We start from the raw sequence: 21,042 nt of genomic DNA on the forward strand, positions 1-21,042 counted from the left end.
TATACCACCCAAAATAGAAAACTCGGTATATCTTGAATCTTAATATATCGCCCAGCTCTAATTGTATGTTCTGTATTTTCAGATTTATTCTGCAAACTCTATTACATCTACCAATACATACATTTCTGTTCTTCTGCCTTTCTCTAACATTCGTCAATATTATCAATATCTCACACGGATCAGGAAACTCTCATTAATGTACATTTTCGTGCATAGGAACACGATTTCCTCATATTTTTTTGGTGCTGCTTGGCACAAAATGGTTTTGTGCTGCGTGACAGTTTCTTATCATGATGTACAGCATAAATTTGTGTCAAGCCGCTTAAAACTAATTTCAAGTTAATGTATAATGAATAGAATCCGTGTATCATTCGTTCATTCGTTTTATTATGTAACAAAAACATGAAAAACACTCATTATTTGATATTTGTTTCCAAAACCAAAATGAAAAAACGGAAAACGCCAAAGTACGTGACCCGGAAGTGTACTTTCATCCGACGCTAACGGCTATGCTAACGGCAGTTCGGCATGACAGGATCGCTGCTTCCAACTGTGCATCCAAAATGTGTCCTTTTTGCTTTAGCTGGTGTTGGGCACAGAACCTCCTCAACTTGTAAGCCATAGACCACATGCAGTCAAGTGAAAAAGTGATGCATGCAAAAGTGGAGGTGGCAATTTTTCAAAATAAAATACCCAGAATGCTCATGATAATTAAGTACTTTCCATTAAAAAAATTAAAATACACTATTATTTTTTTACTTTGCGGCCCAAAACCAAAAGGTCCAGGAACCGGTACTGGTCTGCAGTCTGGTGGTTGGAAACCATTGAGCTGTAGTGTACTTTTTTGTAAAATATTCATCAAAGACTTTTGAATATTATGGAATAAATCAGTCACTTTGTTTCACTGTCATGTCAAACAAACAATGGCTGTAAATCATAGTTAATTTACCTGTATAAATAGTAAATGGCAGCTTTTAAGTGTAAAATTTGCAGATTGAAAAAAGCTTACGGTGACAGGATGTTTTACATAATAAATAACCACAAATTTAATTCTTCCTCCATAAACAACAGATCATTTTTTTCTTACATGATGGAAATATGAATATGCTCGCCTACAGTTTTCAAGTCAGTCTAAAATAAACAAAATTTGGATTGGTTGTAAAAATGTTGTTGCGTGTCTTGAAGCCTCTTTGGTGCAACTCATAATTTTTGCATTTTTATTAATAATAATATTTGTATTATGAACAATAATAGAGAATCACTGGCACAAATGTTTCCATTTACAAAGTTATCTATAAACACATTTAAATAAGCACTCGGGGAATAAATGCAAACTAGCAGAACGTGTAACCTTCGCTAATCTGAGCGACATATTTTTTTTTTTCAGTGATCATTTTTGTAAAATATAATCAGAATACACAAATACAATCTTAGTGCAATTCAAGTGGAAAAAAAACCATTTGCAAAGTGTTGGACTCTCAGCATTCACTGGCTCTCTTATTGAGTCATATTTACTTTTATATGACTGTACATAGATTTATGATAAGTGAATTAAATGTTTCAAACTGTACAACATGAGAAAACAAATAACAAGACGAGGTCAAGTGTGGTTTTGGAGAGCATTTAATATAGCTGCTAATGGGACGCTAAAACAAACACCTAATGTAACCCAGTGTTTTTTAATCTTGGGGTCGTGACCCCACATGGGGTCGCCTGTAATTTAAATGGGGTCACCTGAAATGATAAAAAAATAGTTACTGTTTAAAATTAAATGTTTACATTTTTTTTTTTTTTTTCAAAATTAAAACACAAACTTAAGCAACTATCATTTACTTTCACTTTCTCAAATATAAATCTAGTTCAAATAAAATGCAGCATAAAAAAAGGAAGAAAGAAAAAACGTAAGAAAAAAAATAAAAAGAATGTAGTATAAACATATCTGAGCTGGTGCATCTTGTCACTTTGTGCACTAATCCTGGTTTGTTTGTTACACAGTATGACAAACATGATGAAAAAGCAGAGGTAAAAGTAATGGATTACAAGTACTCACTTTATTATAATTGAGTTGTTTTTATGGGTACTTGTACTTTTTTTCAGTATATTCCTAAAACATTAATTTCACTTGTACTTAATATGTTTTAATAGAAGTAAAATAATTCATTACATTTCTACACCCAACCATTAAGTTCACAGTCGTGCAACATTTGATCTCTTCCTTTTTAAGTTTATACATAAGATGTTTACTGTATGCAAGGGAACCGTGGCAAAATGTATTACTAAAATAAACATGGGGGGGTGAAAGTAACTATTAACGTTTACTTTGAGTTCTATTTAATTGAGCTTTTATGTATGACTTACTTGTACAATGAAATTTTCAGGAATTGTTGATAATGGGACAAGGAACAACTGATTACATTTTAGTGATATCTGGCTACTAGGGGAAAATTTATAGATAGCTTGAAAAGTCATGAGGTGATTTTGATATGTGTGCTTGTTTGTTACTTTCAAAAACAAAAACGGTTTTCGGTAAGTATGTTGGTCAGTTTGTTTGCGTGTGTTTGTCTGTTTGTGTACACGATAACATGAAAAGTTATATAATGGGTCAAGGAGCAGCTGATTAAATTTTGGTCATGTTCTGGATACCAAAAGAAAACATATAGATATACATCCCATTCATTTTCCCATCCACACTGTGGAACTCCCGTTAAACATTGGTTTAGGACTGATGATGTCATCAACAGTGATGTCATCAGTGTACGATCGTGGACACAAACAGACACACACACACACACACACAAACAGACTGATCAACATACTTCCGAAAACCATTATCTATTTGGAACAGTGTCTCCGTGGAGACGTGCAGATCTGATTGGCAGTTTTTGAAAGTCTGCGCTAAACGCGCGCTGGTTCATTCATATAGCACAAATTACAACAAAGTCATCTCAAAGCGCTATCAAAATATAAAATTCATAATAAGAAGAATGCAGTGGAATGAGTATGCGGTGGACATCGGTGAAAATGGTGTGTAAGCAGTGTGAGCAATGTGATGGGTATACAACGTGGTTCAGAAGTGGAGGGTTGACAACAACCCAGCACAACTTTGTTTTACTGGACTTCACCCATTGCAACCCATTAGAGCTATGGTTGGATTGTGTTTGAATATAGTGTTTGTGTTCTATTATATGATCTTAGTTTTTAGTTCCTATATTTAGGTTTAGGGCTTTGATTCTAGTGGTTATGTTAACGCTATTATACGGTATATGCTTTAGCAAATAAAGGTTTTGAGTTTAGCCTTAAAGGTGGAGAGGGTAGCAACCTCCCGTACTAAGACTGGGAGCTGGTTCCACAAGAGTTTTCTGCCTGGACGATAGGGCACTAACAAGTCTCTAAGATACACAGGAGCTTGATCATGTAGAGCTTTGTATGCTAACAGAAGGGTTTTAAACTCTATTCTAGATTTTGCAGGAAGCCAATACTGGAGAAAAATCCTCTCTCCTGTTAGTACCTGTATTCTAGCCGCAGCATTCTGAATTAACTGGAGACTTTTTAGTGAGTTACTGGGACATCCTGACAGTGAAAAACTGCAATAATCTATTCTAGATGTAACAAATACATGGATTAGTTTTTCAGCATCACTCTGGACCAAGATATTCCTGATTTTAGAGATATTACGGAGGTGGAAGAAGGCTGTCCTTGAGATTTGTTTAATACTGTAAGCGAACAAACTCTTTCTCCAGCAATATGAACTCTATCTTCTACCATGTTTGAAGAGAGCCACTTCCTTTCCAATTTTCGGGATGCCTCTTTTAAAAGACGCAATTCAGAATTATACCAAGGAGCGACCTTTTTATGACATATCCTTTTATTTTTAAGCTGAGCAACAGCATCCAGAGCAGTGTCAACATTGCACTGTTGACAAGATCATCTATTTTCTCTGTCATAGGACATTGATAGCAACTCTCTGTTGGGATAACATATGGATCTTTAAATCTAGCTACAGCTTTTTCAGACAGTGATCTACTATAGTGTATTCTTCTCTCAGAGTTTAAGCAAACTGATAATCTGAATTTAAAGGATAACAAAAAATTATCTTAAAGAATAGGATTTTGAGGATTTTATTGTCAGGTGATCATATCGAATCCATATGAACAAGGGGCAGGGCATGATTAAGATAATGAGTTGTGTTTGTTTACATTTTGTGTAAAGCCGATTGAAATCGAATAGTGAGGTACTTAATTTATTTAGGCTGTTGTTTTCATAATTACATGAATGGTAAAGTAACTTACTACAATAACTTTATCAGTGCTCAGCACCAGATCAATGAGAAAGTCAGAGAATTTAGAGAGAAAACTCAGAATATGGACCAGGAGGACGTTATGCTATAACCAATAATTTTTGAATTACAATTTCAAGAGAGAGGCTTTCGAATGAAGTATGGTTCATTTGGTTTTTGGGTGACTGATAAGCTAGAGTGAAACCTCTACGACACCTCTGTCAAAAAGTAATTATTTGGGGTCCCCATAAATTGGTGATATAAAATGGGGCACAATCCAAAACAGGTTGGGAACCACTATATTAACCTATATGGCCAATCTATAGATTCCAATCAATTTCTTTAAATTGTGGGAAGAACCTGTGGAATTCTCAGGATGACATAGAGACAGTGGTTCCCAATCTGTTACCTTCTTCTTATCATAAGTACCCTCTCTATAATTTAATAGTTTTTTCATTTGTGGAACAGCGAGCTCTCCTAAACTCCTAACTGTGTCTTGAACCTAAGGCTTAATCCACAAATTCAAAACAATTAGTGGAATTTAAAGTGGAAACTTTTCTTTTACTTTTTTTTAAATACCAATGCAACTTTTATGTGATTACTTCAATAGTAAGTAAATACAGTCTCCTATGTAAGAATGTAGCCAATTATTGTCTCCAATTGTCAGAGGTGTGATAAAATGGCCTCTACAGCATAAAATAATCCTCTTCAATAAACTACAAGAAAAATTGTTTTTTATTTAGCAATAGTAAAGTTAGTTTGTAGTGAATTTGTCCAAAAAAAAGCCTATACAGGAACTAGGGTTTTTTCCTACTTTTTTTATTATTAGTAAGTAAACCCCCATGTACCCTGTTTGGAAATCCTGACAAAGGACAAAAACAAATGACAATGATTTGTAGCTATAACCAACTGAAAAATAGTGACTGTTTTAATACTGGTTGATAATGTCAAATCACTGTGGTGAGTCCAATCAGAACTCAAAAAAATCAGTCCTTTGTTGATTTAGTGGGGTTTTAATGCAGATTTGAACTTGTAGATTGTCCTTTAGATAGATAGATAGATAGATAGATAGATAGATAGATAGATAGATAGAATAAACAGTAATAAGTAAAATAAACAGTAAAAGTAAACAATAAAATAATAAAAGAAATAAACACGCGCTGTCCTCCCTCCCTTCCATATATAATATACACGAACGGACATTAAACAGCCAGTGCAGACATTAAGGGTGCAAATTACAAATGCAAATTAAAGTGATTGTCATTATAGTGTCCAAACATGAAAAGGTGCGGAAATAAAGAAATAAAGTGATGGCAGATGAGCATTGAGTGTCTAAACAATAGGTGAAAACAGACATAAAAAGAGTGATTGTCATTAAAGTGTCCAAACATTAAATGTGCAAAATAAAGTGATTGTCAGAATATGCATCAGGTGTGAAACTAGAGGCGACTCTTAGGACAGCAGTGCAGATGACTAGTGAGAAGCAAATAAAAAAAATAAAAAAAATGTACACTTTGATGCCAGTGTGGTTGTAAAACAGAGAACAATAATATACAATCTCTACATAAATACAAATAAGCCTATTGGCTGGGCGATCATGGCTCTCGTTTCCATTTGTATAGGGGTCTAGGACGAAGGCGGGACTTATATGCAGTGACGCATATGAATAACCACCGGCAGTAGACCATAGTAAAAGACTAGTTAGGTATTTTTTTGCATTTCAAAAGAACCATAAATAAACATAGATTTCTCAGAAACTCCGGATATCAGCTTTAAGTGTTCACGTGAACAGGGCATATCAGCAACTAACAGTGAAAATGGTTCATTTCACCACAAACTTGGCTTATAACATTCGACACAACTTACTTGTAGTTCACGCACAAACACCATCAGTAGGGTGAGTGACAAACAACAAACTGCAAACTAAACTCAAAGTGATTAAGAATTAAGGACCGTAAACTCTGATACGCCTCATTCGCTACACACCTGTGGGCAAGGCTCCGCCCCTTAAAGGGCCAGCATGCCAGTCTTGACGGCCTTTTCTACGCTAACTGCATTCTGTCCGTCTGTGTGTGTGTGTGTGTTGTCTCCTGCAGCTGCTTGTGTTGCTGAGCTTCTTTTGTGTGGATAGAAACATGGTCAGAGAAACAATATAATGTGACTGCAGGAGACAAATGAGGTTAATGCTAATGTGATATCAGATATTACAGTGTGTAATGAAAGAGCCAAACTAAGGTCCACACAATAAAGAAAGATGATCCACAAGCTTTCATATTCTTTAATTCCAGCTCAAAACACATTATTTATTCTTGCAGGGTTTACAAGTATACACACACAAATACATGGTGGACTCAGGCTGCTACACACACACACACACGTTGTACAGACGCCCTCTTTAAACAGGAAGTTAATGAGATGATTTGAATCAGTGAAACAGCCTCGGTGCTGCTCTTTGATCAGCACATGTGCTGATTGAAGCATGTCTGAAACAGATGACAGCCGCTCGTTATCCGCCTCAAAGGCCCAGGATCCATTTGCAGTGGAGGCATCTCAAGCACCTCATGCTCATCCTCTGAAGAAGGTGAGGCGATCCAATAAGCGACTGCAGGCATAAACACTCAACTCTGGGAACTGGATTGTTGGCACGGCCGCCCGTCCAGCCCACCTGACCGCAGCAGGCTGTGGGTTTTATACATGACAATTCAAGTCCTGAGGTGGAACATTGAGAAAGAGAAGACAATGGGACGTGAGATCATGTGTCGACAAACAAAGCACAAGATACCGGCACAACTTTTTAAAGGAAAAAACTTCAGAAATGCAGAGACAAAGAGGAGTGGGATTTAAATGTCTGCATGCAAAACATCACAGTAGCTATTACCCCCCCCCCCCAACATGAAAGATATTGCATTCATCATGATCGTAACCAAGAGAGAACTCAAAGTCAAAGTATGCATTAAAATGATTAAAGGTCATACAGGTTTTTATCTTTTAGCTTTAGCTTAGCACCACTAATGCTTGTAAACAGATATACTTCAATGACATTATGCAAACTCCTTCAATCAAGGCTGCAGCTTGAAATAATTTTTTGTATTTTTAAATGTGAAGGATTTCAATTCAACCGAAGGAGAAAAAAAAAAAAGAAGATTTGTAAGACTGTTGTCAAATGTATTGAGCACTTTATGGATGACAGAGAAGCAATTTCTTGTGATCAAAAAAAGTATTTCAATAAATAACTAGACTAATAAACAAACTTTATAGTGTTTTTCATTTTCTTTTGAAAGAATAACTATATTCACTTTAGTATTTTTTGTATAAATAAGTTCATAATAATAGTAATTCACATTATTTTTCATAGAAAAGCGTCAATATATCTTGCTCGCTGTCTACGTTTCTACTTAAATACTGAACCAAAGCTGTTTACTGTAATAGAAGTGGTGTAAAGACATAAAGTAATATTGAAATAAACAATGTATTTTTTTCTCCCCGCCCCCCTTTTTTTTTTTTTTTCTTTTTTCAGCAATAGCAACAACAAAAACACATCTGTATCTTCTTTGCTACGAGAACGTTAGCATTTACAGTAGGAATGCAAAGTACACAAGGTTTACACAAAAAGCACCATCCTCACATACATGGTAATGTTTTTTGAAGGAAATATGTTAAACAGAAAAATCCAACACTGTGAGAAAAAAAAAAAAAAAACATGAGTTTTGATCAGAGAAACCTTGGCTTGTGTGAATCAGAGCCTTGGTCGAAGCAGCATTTGTTGATCTTTATGTCACAGATAAATACCTCAAAAGCTATTGGGTAAATATGTATAAATACAAGTAACCTCAGAAAACTTTAGCAAAACTTAGAATAATTCAAAGTAAAGTGTTAAATATGTTGTAATTTACCACCAGTCTTTTCCAACAGTTACAAAGAAAAAGAGCTTATTCACCTTGTCCATGGAGGCACAACTATTATATAAGGGGAGATAGCCAGTATAGCCAATTGGTGATGTAATTTCCTTCCAAAAATATTTTTTTTGCCATTATGCCCAGGTGTCATAATTAACACATATTTATTAACGTTTCTTCTTTGTGTGGGCTTTTATTGTGAATCATGAAGTTTAAGCTCCCTGTTTGCAGCATGTTTGTAAAGTGGGTTTACCTTTTTGTTCAATGTGAGAAATGTATTTTAGCCTATCTCATTTATTTATTCCTGGAAGTTGAACCCATAATGAAGACAAAGTCATTTGTTTGTGTTTTAAAATAACACCCACACTTTATTTATTAGAAACAACCCAAGTATGAAAAAAAAAGAGTCGATTTGCAACTTGTATTTTGATTTTTTTTTTTTTCACAGAGGTTTACAGGATTTTACATGAGGAAGCCATAAAGGTTTGTCTGGTATGAGATCTCCTGGCTGATGCTTTCTCTTCTCTGAGCACTCGTCTGGATCAACCCACCAGTGTCTCTGCTCACGCTGAGCTTTTTTCCTAATCCCAACATTCAGCAGAGTCAAGAACCTTGACTCCTTTCCTCAGTGAGTTGACTCCGAGCAGGCTGTGGGTCATCAACACTCAGAGTCGCTGTCAGTCCATCCAGCTTTATGGAACCGCACCATCAGCGTCTTCAACAGTCATCACTGCTTAGTTTCAGCAGTTTTTGCTGGCTCGTCGTTTTCCATTTACTCGTGTTACATACCTCAGATCGGAGATGGGCGACTTATATGCAGTGGGGGCCACAAAAATGTGATTGTCTGATCCAATAGGGCCACATTATCAACATTCTTTTAAATAATGACCCATCTTAACATAATTACAGGTAGGAACAAAAGCTTTGGTGTGTTTTATTGTCATTTTGTTTATTCTTGGAGTTATTTTGTGTATTTTTGTTGCAGTTTGGCCTAACGTATTGTTGTTTTATTTATTTTTCTTTGCCATTTTTGTACTTTTGATGTTGTTTTGAAAATGTTGTGAGTTTTTCTAGTCATCTTGTGTGTTTTTGGAGTCATTTTGATTATTTTCATTGTCTTTTTCGTGTATTTTAATGTAATTGCGTATGTTTTTTTGGTGTCAATTTGTGCATTTCCTTTAGGGACCACACAAAATGATGTGGCCACCGGGTCGTCTTAGCCTGCCTCAGATAAAGCCAGATACACACATTTAACAATAAATCTGGGCCGGTTCTTAATATTTGACAATGAGCACCCCTTTATTTCACATAAGGGTCACATTATTTCAGAATGTCAACAAGAATACTAAATTAATATAAAAACCTAAATAAATACATTCTGTTACACAGATATCTAAAATGTAAATCAATGTGAATGATACAAAATTGTAAGGAGTGTCCTCCTTCTCTGAGCCCTATCTGTTTCATAATTCATCCGTCGCTCTCATCAAACGACAAAATCATGGTTGTAAACATTTATCTACAACATAATACTTTACATTCAAGTCATAAATAAATGACACAGAGGGTTTTTCAACAAAGTTTGAGTTGTGGATGACAATCGATGATTCTAAAATAGCAATAATGAAGAACAAGCAGTCTGACAGTATTAATCTAAATGGAAAAATGCATTGCAATAACAGTTTTTGTACTTCACAATAAAGCACATGACCTTGATGTTTCAAGTACTTTACTGGAACAATGAGCTTAAAGGTAAAATCCAAATGTATAAAGATAAATATCTTCTTGTTTGTTGGATAATCAGATCAAAAGTTAGAGATGCACTAAAACTGCTGCTGGAGATCTTCTGGTTCCTCTTCATCAAAGGAAAGATGTTTGTGTCTTTGTCAGTCAGTCCAAAGGGCGTCCTGCGCTTCACATGCACATTAAGGTTCTTTGAATTATCCTGTTTGGGTGTTTGACCCATGCACTGAGTGAACATAGCAGAACATCTGAGCTACTCCAGTTCACAACTCATACATTAATTTGAATTTGAATATGAACTTAATAATTACTTAACTTATTTAACTTTATTTATAAGTTTGTTTGTTTTGTTTTTTTAACTTATCCAATGAAAAAGTCTGTATAAATCAGATTATATGGTGAAATTAAACATCTTTCTGCTTCAATCTCCCTTTCCATGTGTATTTTCCCTTTAAACTTGTAAACTTGTGCAGCTCTGACACCTTTGTCCCACCCACTGCTGCTGCTGCTGCTGCTGCCTGTTTCTTACCCAACGACGCCCCCTGCAGGTGTGGGTGCACCGTTGAATGAGAGTGCACCTCGTGCAGTTGGAACGACGTCATCTGACCCAGTTTGAGGCGCTTTGAACGCTTTTTCTGGTGCTGTGAGGAGATGCAGCTTTGCACATTTGAGCAGTGAATTTTGTTAGAAAATATTGAGTGACATTCAAGGTCCCACATCTCATTTGTCTTTTCTGTTAGGGTTCCTACATTATTTATTTATTTATTTTCACTAGATGAATAGGAAGGAAGACGGTCCTATTTCGCGTGACATCGCGACAATTGTCTTTTATCCTGTTACTGAGCCGTGACCCTGTGTTTGATAAACCCTGTTAGAGGTGAGTGAAGATAGTCATGTTGTTGTATGTTGCTGTATAAAGCTTAAATCACAGACAAGTTAGGCTCACTGAATGAAACTGAGTCGTCAAGTTGTCCTGTTGCGCCACACAGCGGCCAAACCCCGTGCGTAATTCTCCCTAAGTGTAAAACACAAATTGTACTCAGTGCCTGTGGACTGTTTATTAAGGTTTGAAGAGCAAAATGATCTCAAAATCCACAATAGTGTCATAAACCGCAATTATGCTCATAGAAAACAGTGAAACGTGATGACACGCGTTGGGTAGGAGACGGTAAAGCTGCAGCGCTGTGATAGTGACGGTGTGCAGGTATAAACAGAGGTTTTTACAAAAAGGCCTCTGCTGCCATCTAGTGGCAGCCGGGCGTCACGACCCCCTCCTCCGCCTCTGCTTCCACCATCATTCCCCTCCTTCCCTCTTTAATATCACCAGCACTGTGGTGAATCTAATCTGGATCTCCTTTAAGGTAATAAAACCCAGATCGCTTCCTTTAAATGAAAAAGCGTCGCTTATTATGGCTTTGAAATCCTCGTTTATTTGGTGATGTGCGCGATAGGAAAAAAGAAAAAGAAAAAATTGATTGATGTCGAGGTTCAAATGGGCAGGATGACGAGGATCCACAGTGTCCCAAGTGCACATTTCCTCGAGTATTGTATATAATAGTGTTATCCACGCAGGTTGAACTATGTATGCACACCAAGATGTTTGCTTTAATGCCGCATTGCTTTATCCCTCCAGCAGCCAAAAGCAATTTCCGATGAAAATGACCCGGTGCTGAGGTGGAGTAATTTTCTGGTGGCTTGATGACAATACATGAGGCTGCACCCCGTTCAAGTTTATACAGTCAAATATTTTACGCACGTGTTTGTTCCGCGTTTGGAGGGTAAACACATCAGACCGAGACTAAATTTCATATTTTTGAAGTCATTTATTATGCATTTGCGAGTATTGGTGATGCTGTTTAGCAGAACGTTCGGGTGAATAAAACTGGAAAGTTGTGGTATTTTAAAACAAAAAAAGAAAGCTGTGCGTAAAATCGGTCGCACTTCAAAAGTGAGAAATCATTACGCGCAAAATAATATAAAACACAAGACGATTTGTTTCTTTTTATATTTTTGATAATATTAAAACGCATCGTATTCAGCAAACTAATCGGATCTACTCAATGCTATTGTTGTAAATTTCAGTGTATTTTATTTTTAAATAAATCCGCTCAGTTGTAACCAGGATTGATTTTATTCTGACAGGAAGCGTCAAAGCTTTTCCATGTGCTCAGTGTTGAAACATGGTCTTGACTTGATAAAACAAGGACTTACACTGTCTGGAATTAAAAATAGTTGTTGCGGTCACTTTTTGAGCGCCCCACAATAAGCAGCCTTTCACTTTTCAATTGAAATGAGAAGGCTGTTGTTGGCAAAGCTCTATCAAGGAAGAAGGACTCCCTGTTAAGTGTGACAGGGGCTTCTTCTTCTTTTTTTTTTTTTTTTTTTTTTTTGACCAGAATAGATATGGCACGAATTTTTAAATCGTTTTTCTTTGAGGGACAACAATGCTTTATTTGAGAGCTTGGTACAATTTGGGGTTTGTGTGAGATCTCTTTCTCCTTTTTCCGAGCGCAGCTGCCCATATGGGACGCAACGTGTGCAGCAAAGATCAACAATGGCACCAAGTGACAGGCGGGACAAAAAGCTCAGGGAAAAGGCTACATCTCCCTGACAGCACCACGGAACTCTGTCTATCTCCACACCCGCTGCTTGTTAGCATGCACAGCCAAACCAGCAATGGGCTTTTTCACTTGTGTACAAGGGATGCTCCAATTCTCACCGGAGAAAAAAAAAAAAAAAAAAAAAAACAATTTCTGGTTTGTTTTTATTGTCAAGTATGGTTTTACAGTTTTTTCGCATGGGTTTAACTCGCTTCTTTGTGTGTGTGTGTGTGTTTTTTTTTTTTTTAATCATCATTTCTGTGCTTGCATTAAGCTCTCATATTTTAATTTTTTCCTGCATTTTTTTTACGGCCTTTCTTCTTTAAAAACAAAACAAAAAAAACACCAGAACGCACGCCCTAAAGTTGTTGATTTATTTGACCTACAAGCTCAACCGGTGGTGAGACATAAAACCATTCTGTCAGGGACAAATTGAGTCTGTGTTCTCCACAAAAGCAGTAGCCCCCTGAGACTCAATTCTGTAAATAATTAGCAAATCTGCCCAATTTAGCTGTTTGTTCAGTGATGATAGGGGCGACTCTAACATCTGCTGTGAGATTTTTTTTTTTTGACCAACAGGATCCATGGATTTTTTTTTTTTTTTCTCTTTTCCTCTTAGCAAGTGATCATATTTACTCAAGATATTGACTGGAGGCTGGTAATCCGTGGTGCCTTTTGCGTATCACCAGAGGAGAAAATCTGTGCGTAATTTGGTCCCAAAAGCGTGAAAAACACAGCATTTATTAATCCAAATATGAGAAGGAAAAAAAAGATACATGACTGGGAGAGTCATTATAGATTTCAACACAAACGTCTCCCCGATCATTGCTTATTTATGATTAATTCCCAATTTTGCGCTTAACAATTGGCTAACAAGACATTTTATTGCATTACGCAACGTTTTCCTCCATTAGTCTAAAGCTACTTTTTACGCCCCGAGGCCGGGAGTGGCCGTGCGTGCTGACAAAAAGGAGAGCTTTTGACTGAAAGGCTTCTTAAGTCGAGAAGCCCCACTTATATTAAGTGAGTGGATTTTAGTCCCATTTCACGAGTGACTTTAGGCTCTTTATTAGCGAGGTGTTCAGATACAGAGAAAAAATATTCCCGGGATTAAATTATCGTATAAAGAAAGGAGTGAAGTGCGCTGGAGATTTATTCCCATGGTTATCTATATTCTGAGTATATACTTGTATTTGGCAGCTTTTCTTTCTCCTTAAATACACGTATTCAAGCTCTTATTCCCGAACCAAAGCCTTTGACCTTTAATTTCATCGCTTTTGAAAGAAATTAGTAAACCAAGTTTAGGTTTATAGTTTCAGTAATCTGACTGCTGTTGTTTACTAAACGGCAATGATCCCTAAATGTGTATATTTTACTTGTGAATTTATAAAACCAATAACCCAGACTTAATTTTTAAAACCCCAGCAAAGTAATTGCAAGAAATAAAAACAAAGGGGGGGAAAAAGACTGAAAACTTGCCAGTGTTTATTCATGGCCATAAATATTTTTCGGTCCAATAAAAGAAGCAAGAAATTAAAATTTCTATAATTATAAAGTGGTTCGTACGTGCTGATAATAACACGAAGGGACAAAGGGGAGGGTAAAGGTGGAGAGAGGGGGAGAGGGAGAGAGGAAAACATCTCTACAACCAACACACAACATACTTTACAAAAAAGGAAAATTCACAAGAAGAGCATTGACATTCTTGATAAATTCTATTATAGGGAGGGGGGAGGGGGGTGGGGGGGTCGGGCCCATAGTTCTCTTAACGAAAACATGTAAACACGGCGCACACATGAGCCCCGAATAAAAATGGTAGTATATATATATGAGTCAAGCTGCAAAAAATGAAAAGTCCTTTCGTTTTGTGTTTGATTTGTTTGTTTTTTTTTCTTTGCTCTATCGCGCCTCCAAAGCCGAGTCTCTATAATTTCTCTCACCAAGTCCACTGTTGCGTTTGCACCAAGTGATGTGCTGAGGGGAACTGTGGGGGGGCCGCGGCGCTGTACTGCGCATTATACTGCATGTGATGGAGAGACTGGGCGCTATATGCAGAGAAGGGAATCCCGGCCTGAAAAGTGGCCGCAAAGTCCTGAGCTTTAAGAGTGTGACAAGGCTTTCCATCCCTGACTAAGACGGGCACGGCCACCCGCCTGGGAGAAGGAAGATGGGTCACTTCCATACCTTTCTCGGCTCGGGCTCTCTTCATCTTATATCGGTGGTTCTGGAACCAGATCTTCACCTGGGTCGGGGTGAGGCGGATCAGGCTGGCCAGGTGTTCCCTCTCAGGGGCGGACAGGTACCTCTGCTGCCTGAAGCGACGCTCCAGCTCGTAGGTCTGCGCCTTGGAAAACAACACCCTTCTTTTTCGCTTCTTGCCAGAGTCGCTGCCGCCGGTGCTGGACGTTTCCTTGTCGTTATCGGGCGACTCGTCGTCCGCGGACGGCTCCGGAGACTTGGCCGAGTCCTGCGAGCTGGCGGATAGACCGTGCACTGCGGCAAGAAATGGGAGAAACACTGTCAAAATGTTATGGTGGGGAATCCAAAAGTGGGAGTTGTCACATACACACACACTAAAAGAAATAATTTTTTTTTTTTTTTTTTTTAAAAAACCAGGCCGGAAAAAAAAGTTCAACATGCGTCACTTAAAAAAAATAAATAATAATAATGCAATAAAATAAAAATGGACTATATAAGCAGCACACAAAACACAAAGTTCTCTGGTGCAGATTCTCAGAGGGAAATGCCAAATAACTCCTCAGCCTATTTTTTTTTTTTTTTTGCCCACAAGCAGGGCGAACCAGTGAAGCATTAAAAGGTGCATTGTCTGCGCGTAAATCCCCACAGAATGAATGCACTCCTGTGAGCTCCACACCGCCGCTCTGTCATTCACTGCTTGCATTTTAGTCCCTTTCTTTTCTCGATCGAAACCTCAAATCGTAATAAATAAATAAATAAATAAAAACCATCAGTGCAGTTTATTTCGTTAAATGTAAACAAGAGGAGCTGCGTGCGCGCACAGCTTGAGCTGGACACATGCACGCCACCCAAGGGCATCATTAGGGCGGAAAATGAGGCTGCGTGGGATTAATGTGGTTGTAATGTAGCTGCATGCTGAGAAAAAAACAACATTCTAAAGTATATATAAGCATTATTAAGGAAAAAATACTCGAGCTCTACTTACATGAATATTGAATACTGTCCGTAGTTGCAAGCCACCGTGTGTAAGGATTGTCACTAGTGTCATAAAAGGGGTTCTTTAAAGGCAGATTTTGAACGTTTTCCAGTGGACTTTGCACCAAAACTCCAGTGGTTTTCGTCGTGGATGATGTGGTCTCCGATCCCTCCGTGTCTTCCTCCGCTCCAGTGATAGATCCCTCTTCGTCATTTGTGTCAGGAAGGTCCAAAATGTCCTTTACAGAAAAGCCCGTCTTTGTGTTGGTCAACGACATATTCGGGCAGGGGGGGAAACAGGCAATGGGGGGGAAAGTTGAAGCACCAGCTTTTTTTCTTCTTCTTGCAATCCGCTGTTTAGGAATAAAATAAACAAGAAAGAGAAAAAAAAAAGAGGTTCAGGATGAAAATGTGACGAAGAAAGAGTCGCTCTACGCAGAAGCACGGTTACTGTGGAGAGAGGATTCAGTGTCTGTAAGTCCAGGGAAGGATGCTGCCCAAGTGGCTAAAAGTGCTGCTACACGCGGCTCATGGATACTGTGCTACTGTTGGGTGCTAGAGGGAAATAAGCCATTACCTTGTCCGATCAGTCCATATAAGGTTGGTCTCCACACATGAACCTGCAGTGAAAAAGCATTAAAAAACGCGAAAGGTTGGCCACGTGTGGGCGGGTCTTAGGAGTCAAGTGGATGAAGACAGTGTTTGCAGATGTGAAATTGTGGGTTTTGGGGAGATTTGAGCCTCTACCATTGGTGCTTCAGAGCATGATGAGTGGTGTAACGTGTCAATTAATTACAAAGACGGGGAGGGCCTTTTTTTTTTTTTTTTTTTTTACACCCTATTTACATACAAAGAACCTCCAAGTAGCATTATACTCACAACACTTTAACAAATTGCAGTCTTTGAAGCGTTTTTTGTTTCTCTGACTATATTAAAAAATTATATATAAAAAATCATAAACACTCGTATTTTTTTGAAAATGGTGGATTAAATTATTCCTTTTTACGCAGTGATTGAGGAGATGTTCAAATATTAGGTAGGCGATAATTTATGTAAACCTTTTGAGTCAATATTTTGACCAGGGCTTAGTGTTGAAAGTGAAAGCAGAACTGTTTGTTTGGAAACCTAAAGCAAGTGTTCAAGAAAGTGGGCCTATCCACATGTGACAGCCATAATGAGTTTACAATAGAGCAGAAAATATCTTAATAATAATAACAATAATAATAACATTATTATTATTATTATTATCACGTATCATTGTTAGCTACTTTATTTTCCTCCCCTTCAAGACTTTTCTCCCTCTTTCCTTCTGCCTCCCGTCAGTATGTGATGTGGGTGACAATGTTTCACGTTTTTGAGCGACTCCTCTGCGCATCCTGGGTGGTCGGAGCCGGGGCAAACACAAATACAAACCGATTGCTAAGCTGCAGACAATGGAGGAAATGTAGACAAATGTCCGGCTCCTGTTGGAAGCTTTTGTACTGCTGCAGTTTTTGCATTTATTTCAGGGCCGAAATAATGGATGATTGACGCCCCGCGCACAATGCTTTCTAACTGTTTGGAATAAATCTGAGCTTGTTCCGAGTTGTCATGGCATTCAACTGCTTTCAATGGACTATCTCTTCATTCAATTCCTGGATCCTTGCACAAAATTAAGGGGAGAAAAGTCCTTCGTTCGCGCGTTGCAGGCACGCACGCACACACACACACGAAATAAAAAAAAAAAAAAAAAATATATATATATATATATTTATAATAATAATAATAATAATAATAATAATAATAATAATAATAATAATTATTATTATTATTATTATTATTATTATTATTATTATTATTATTACATTAAAAAGATTGATAACATTTTCGTTTTTTTTTTTTTTTTTGATAAAATGAAATAAAAAGTCCGAGGCAGACAGGCAGAATCAGTCTCATCCTCCTACAAAGGCTCCATTGAGCTGAACCGCGGCTGCGTAGACAAACTGCAGCTTGGCCTGAGCTTTTCTATAGAAGAGAGGAGAGAGGTGACTGACCTGATCCACCATGATGCAGCGCAGCTAAATCTCACATGTGAAGGGACCAGTATACGCAGCCCCTGCAGTGCAGACAGAGCTTTTACGCACTATAGAGAAACTGGTACTGGCTGCAGTTTGGCTCATGTTAGATCATGACTTAGATTGACTTAATCAGGGTGTGTGTGTGTGTGTGTGTGTGTGTGTGTGTGTGTGAGCATGTTGAGTTATTCCTCGAGTCATTGTGCTTCGTTTTTTTGTTTGTTTGCTTGTTTTTCTTCCTGGAGTGACACGTTTTATACTTTAGGGTGAGTCACGTTGGGTCGTTTTTCAGTCACACTTTGCAGTGGCTGCTGTGGCAAGTTACTGGGGATGGAACTATTTGACCAATTGAAGCCAAGGCTTTCAGAAAGAGGAGGTAAATGTGCAGTGCTTGAGTGGACCTACTCCACTTGGAGAGCCTATCGCTCTGTGTTTACCTGTTTACCTTACCTAGGTAGTTCAAACAGAACGATTACCTTTCCCACTCCATGCTCAAAACAATGATTACATTTTGCGATCTTTGATTATTCTTATTATTTGTGTTATGTACTTGTATTCTTATATACTCGTATTCTCATTTTTATTCTTATTCTTAAAGCTTTTGTTTCACCCAAATAAATGAATAAAATTAAAATCAATAAATAAATATAAACAAATATAATTTTTTGTTGCTGTTCAGACATAATTATTTTATTCTTCCCTGTGACTGTGTGGTTGTGCGTGTTGGGGGTGTTTTTTTTTGTGTTTTTTTTTAAACCACACATGGAGAAAAGAAGGGCCTCTGAGCTGCAGATGCATCAGGGTTTAAGGGACAATACGCAATTGACAACTGAGCTGTCGCTTCCTATCAGCCGCTTATATGAGTTCAGTTGACATTAAATCTTCGAGATCTGACACCACAATTAGACATTGTAATACAGTTTATGGGGGATATTCACGTGACTTCTGTGCGTAAAAGCGCACAAATGCGCGCACAAGTCAGACCTTTATTTCATTTTATTTTTTTGCTATCCTCTTTGCTGCTTTAATTAAACTATCACTGCCTGCCTTTTATTATTGCACACAGAGCTTACTGTCTCGTTTAGTTTTTTCCTCGACTCCAGTTTTGCAATCAAACGTGCAGCAGGATGGTCTCATCCAAAAACAATTAATTTTTTGGATGAACCTTCCCAAAAAAATAGAAGGGCCGTCTGATTAATTCTAATTCTTCCTTTAAAAATTCATCCCCACGATTGTTCCCCAAATAAGTAAAGAAAGAGCTTTTTATATTCTCGATTAAATAAATCTTGGGATTTAATGCACAATAAAAGCCGCAGGAAAATCCATAATGATGTTGATCACTGCCTCCTTTTAATCGCTGAATTTCAGCGTGTTTGGACGCCTCAGGCGGGGAGAAGGCTTTGATAAAGGTAACCCCGCCCGCCTCGGGGTGTCCGTGATAAATGTACAGAATGACAAGACTGATTTCCTCCCCCTGTGATTAAACGCCTATATATTAAACGCAGGTAAAGGCTGGTCCGGTCTATTTAGGGGGGGCGGGGGCTAATCCGTGGCCTGAGGACACGTATAGCTGGAGGGTAGAAATCATTTCAAAGCCAGTTAGGGTGGAACGCTTTCTCTTCTCTTTTTACAGAAATCCAGCCACCTTTTCCTCCAGGGCAAAGAGTCTTTATTCGTCTCCTTTGGTCTAATGATTAAACATGTCACGGCGAGATTAGAGCAGCGCGCGCACGCCCCGAGGAGATGCCTTCATTTGTTAAACCACCAGTTTATTTGTAACGGTGAATTTCATGCCACACTGTGTTCTCCTTAATCTTTTCTTTTTTCGTGTAAGACGCATTACTGTGGGAAAAAAAGGAGAATTTATTATTTTTAATCACTTCCAATTTTAGTGTCACACACTGACAGAGCGGAGGAGGGTCTGAATACACTGGTACATCAAGGTGACGGCTAATACAGCAATTAAATAAACGGAATAAACGAATTAAATAATAATAATAATAATAATAATAATAATAATAATAATAATAATAATAATAATAATAATAATAATAATGCATTTAATTTTATGCGCCTTTATAGACACTCAAAGTTATATTTTAATTATCTCTACGCAGAGTGGTGGTAAGCTACTACTGTAGCCACAGCTGCCCATGAGCTGACTGACCACCACAATAAATAAATTAATAAATATATGAATAATTAAATAAATCCCGCACCGGAAATGGCCGGCTTTGTTCCATGCACACAACTCCTCAGTCTTCTGTGTGTGTTTGTGAGACCTGTGTGTTTTCTGCTCGAGGGTGTAAAGATGCACACCCACCCACCCACCACCCACTCCCCCCATCTCTCCACCGACAGCTGTTGACATCTGTAGGGCTCTAGCGATCTCTACCGGCCAAATTAAAAAACAACAGGGGGTGCTCATTGCATGTGTGGCTTAATTATAAAGGTGAGAACATTATCATCCATTGGCACATCTTACCTGAAGATATATCAAAAACCTTGAACATTATCTAAAAAAAAAAATGTTAACATTTGCCTGAGTAGGAAAGCCCAAACTTTTATTGGTATTATGATTGTTATATTTTATCAAGCAGGTGCGTAATTGGTAGTTTTTCTTTGAGATTTGTGTAAAGTACACACATTGACCCACAACACAAACAGTCCCGTGTTTTAAGCAGAAATTGAGAGCAGTGAGAATCAGGGTCATTCAGCATTCAAGTACTAAGGTGCACGGCCATTAGCGTGAAACAGAAGTAAGGAAAAAACAAAAAAACAAAACAAAACATTGTCCATCAAGCATTGAAAAGAGAAAAGAGTGCGTGTGTGCAGCTGCCTGCAGCATCCAGTGCGCTTACCTAGACTGGAGGGGGGTTGGATGTGTGGCCAGCGTTAGGGAAACGCGCAGAGTTAATGAAATATCTCCAAATGGGAGTCAGAAGTGCGTTCAGAGATAAGCCTGATGTGCTTTATATACCCACACAACGCAAGTGCTTCTTCTCATATTGTCCAAAAGCGTTTGCATAGCTGGCCAAGTGGCTGTGCTCTTGCTGACTCGCTCACATTGCCCGCTGTTTGTTTTCCCCCTTGCTATGACGTGAGACAAAATATTGGCCATATGTTCATCGGCAATAAATTGGACTGGAGCGCAAACACAGCTCCCTGAGGACGCAGCTTTTAGGGCGCACAACTAGTTTTTGTCTCTTTGAGATGTTTTCGGGACACCAGAGTATCTGTTGCACACTGTCGGTGAGTGATAATGGCACAACAACCTTTTTAAGAGATAATTGTGCGCC

At 38.0% G+C, this 21,042-nt stretch overlaps 1 protein-coding gene across 4 annotated transcripts; it reads right to left on the bottom strand.

Moving 5' to 3' along the window:
* Window positions 1-6,517: 6,517 nt before the first annotated feature.
* Window positions 6,518-20,630, bottom strand: nkx2.2a (NK2 homeobox 2a). Of its 4 annotated transcripts, none has more exons than XM_028439084.1 (3): window positions 15,700-16,389; window positions 14,700-15,032; window positions 6,518-6,985 (listed from the first exon to the last, which is right to left on the bottom strand). In XM_028439084.1, the coding sequence occupies exons 1-3, from the start codon at window positions 15,965-15,967 to the stop codon at window positions 6,792-6,794; spliced, it is 795 nt and encodes a 264-aa protein (XP_028294885.1). In that variant the 5' UTR covers window positions 15,968-16,389; the 3' UTR covers window positions 6,518-6,791. The 4 variants fall into 4 exon arrangements, with proteins under 4 accessions (XP_028294885.1, XP_028294883.1, XP_028294882.1 ...); XM_028439082.1 differs by lacking the exon at window positions 6,518-6,985 and adding an exon at window positions 20,605-20,630 and having other exon boundaries at window positions 12,959-15,032; window positions 15,700-16,042; XM_028439081.1 differs by lacking the exon at window positions 6,518-6,985 and having other exon boundaries at window positions 12,959-15,032; window positions 15,700-16,042; window positions 16,267-16,395.
* Window positions 20,631-21,042: the final 412 nt, after the last annotated feature.

The sequence above is a fragment of the Gouania willdenowi genome, chromosome 22 (genome assembly GCF_900634775.1).
Source record: "Gouania willdenowi chromosome 22, fGouWil2.1, whole genome shotgun sequence".
Classification (NCBI taxonomy): domain Eukaryota; kingdom Metazoa; phylum Chordata; class Actinopteri; order Blenniiformes; family Gobiesocidae; genus Gouania; species Gouania willdenowi.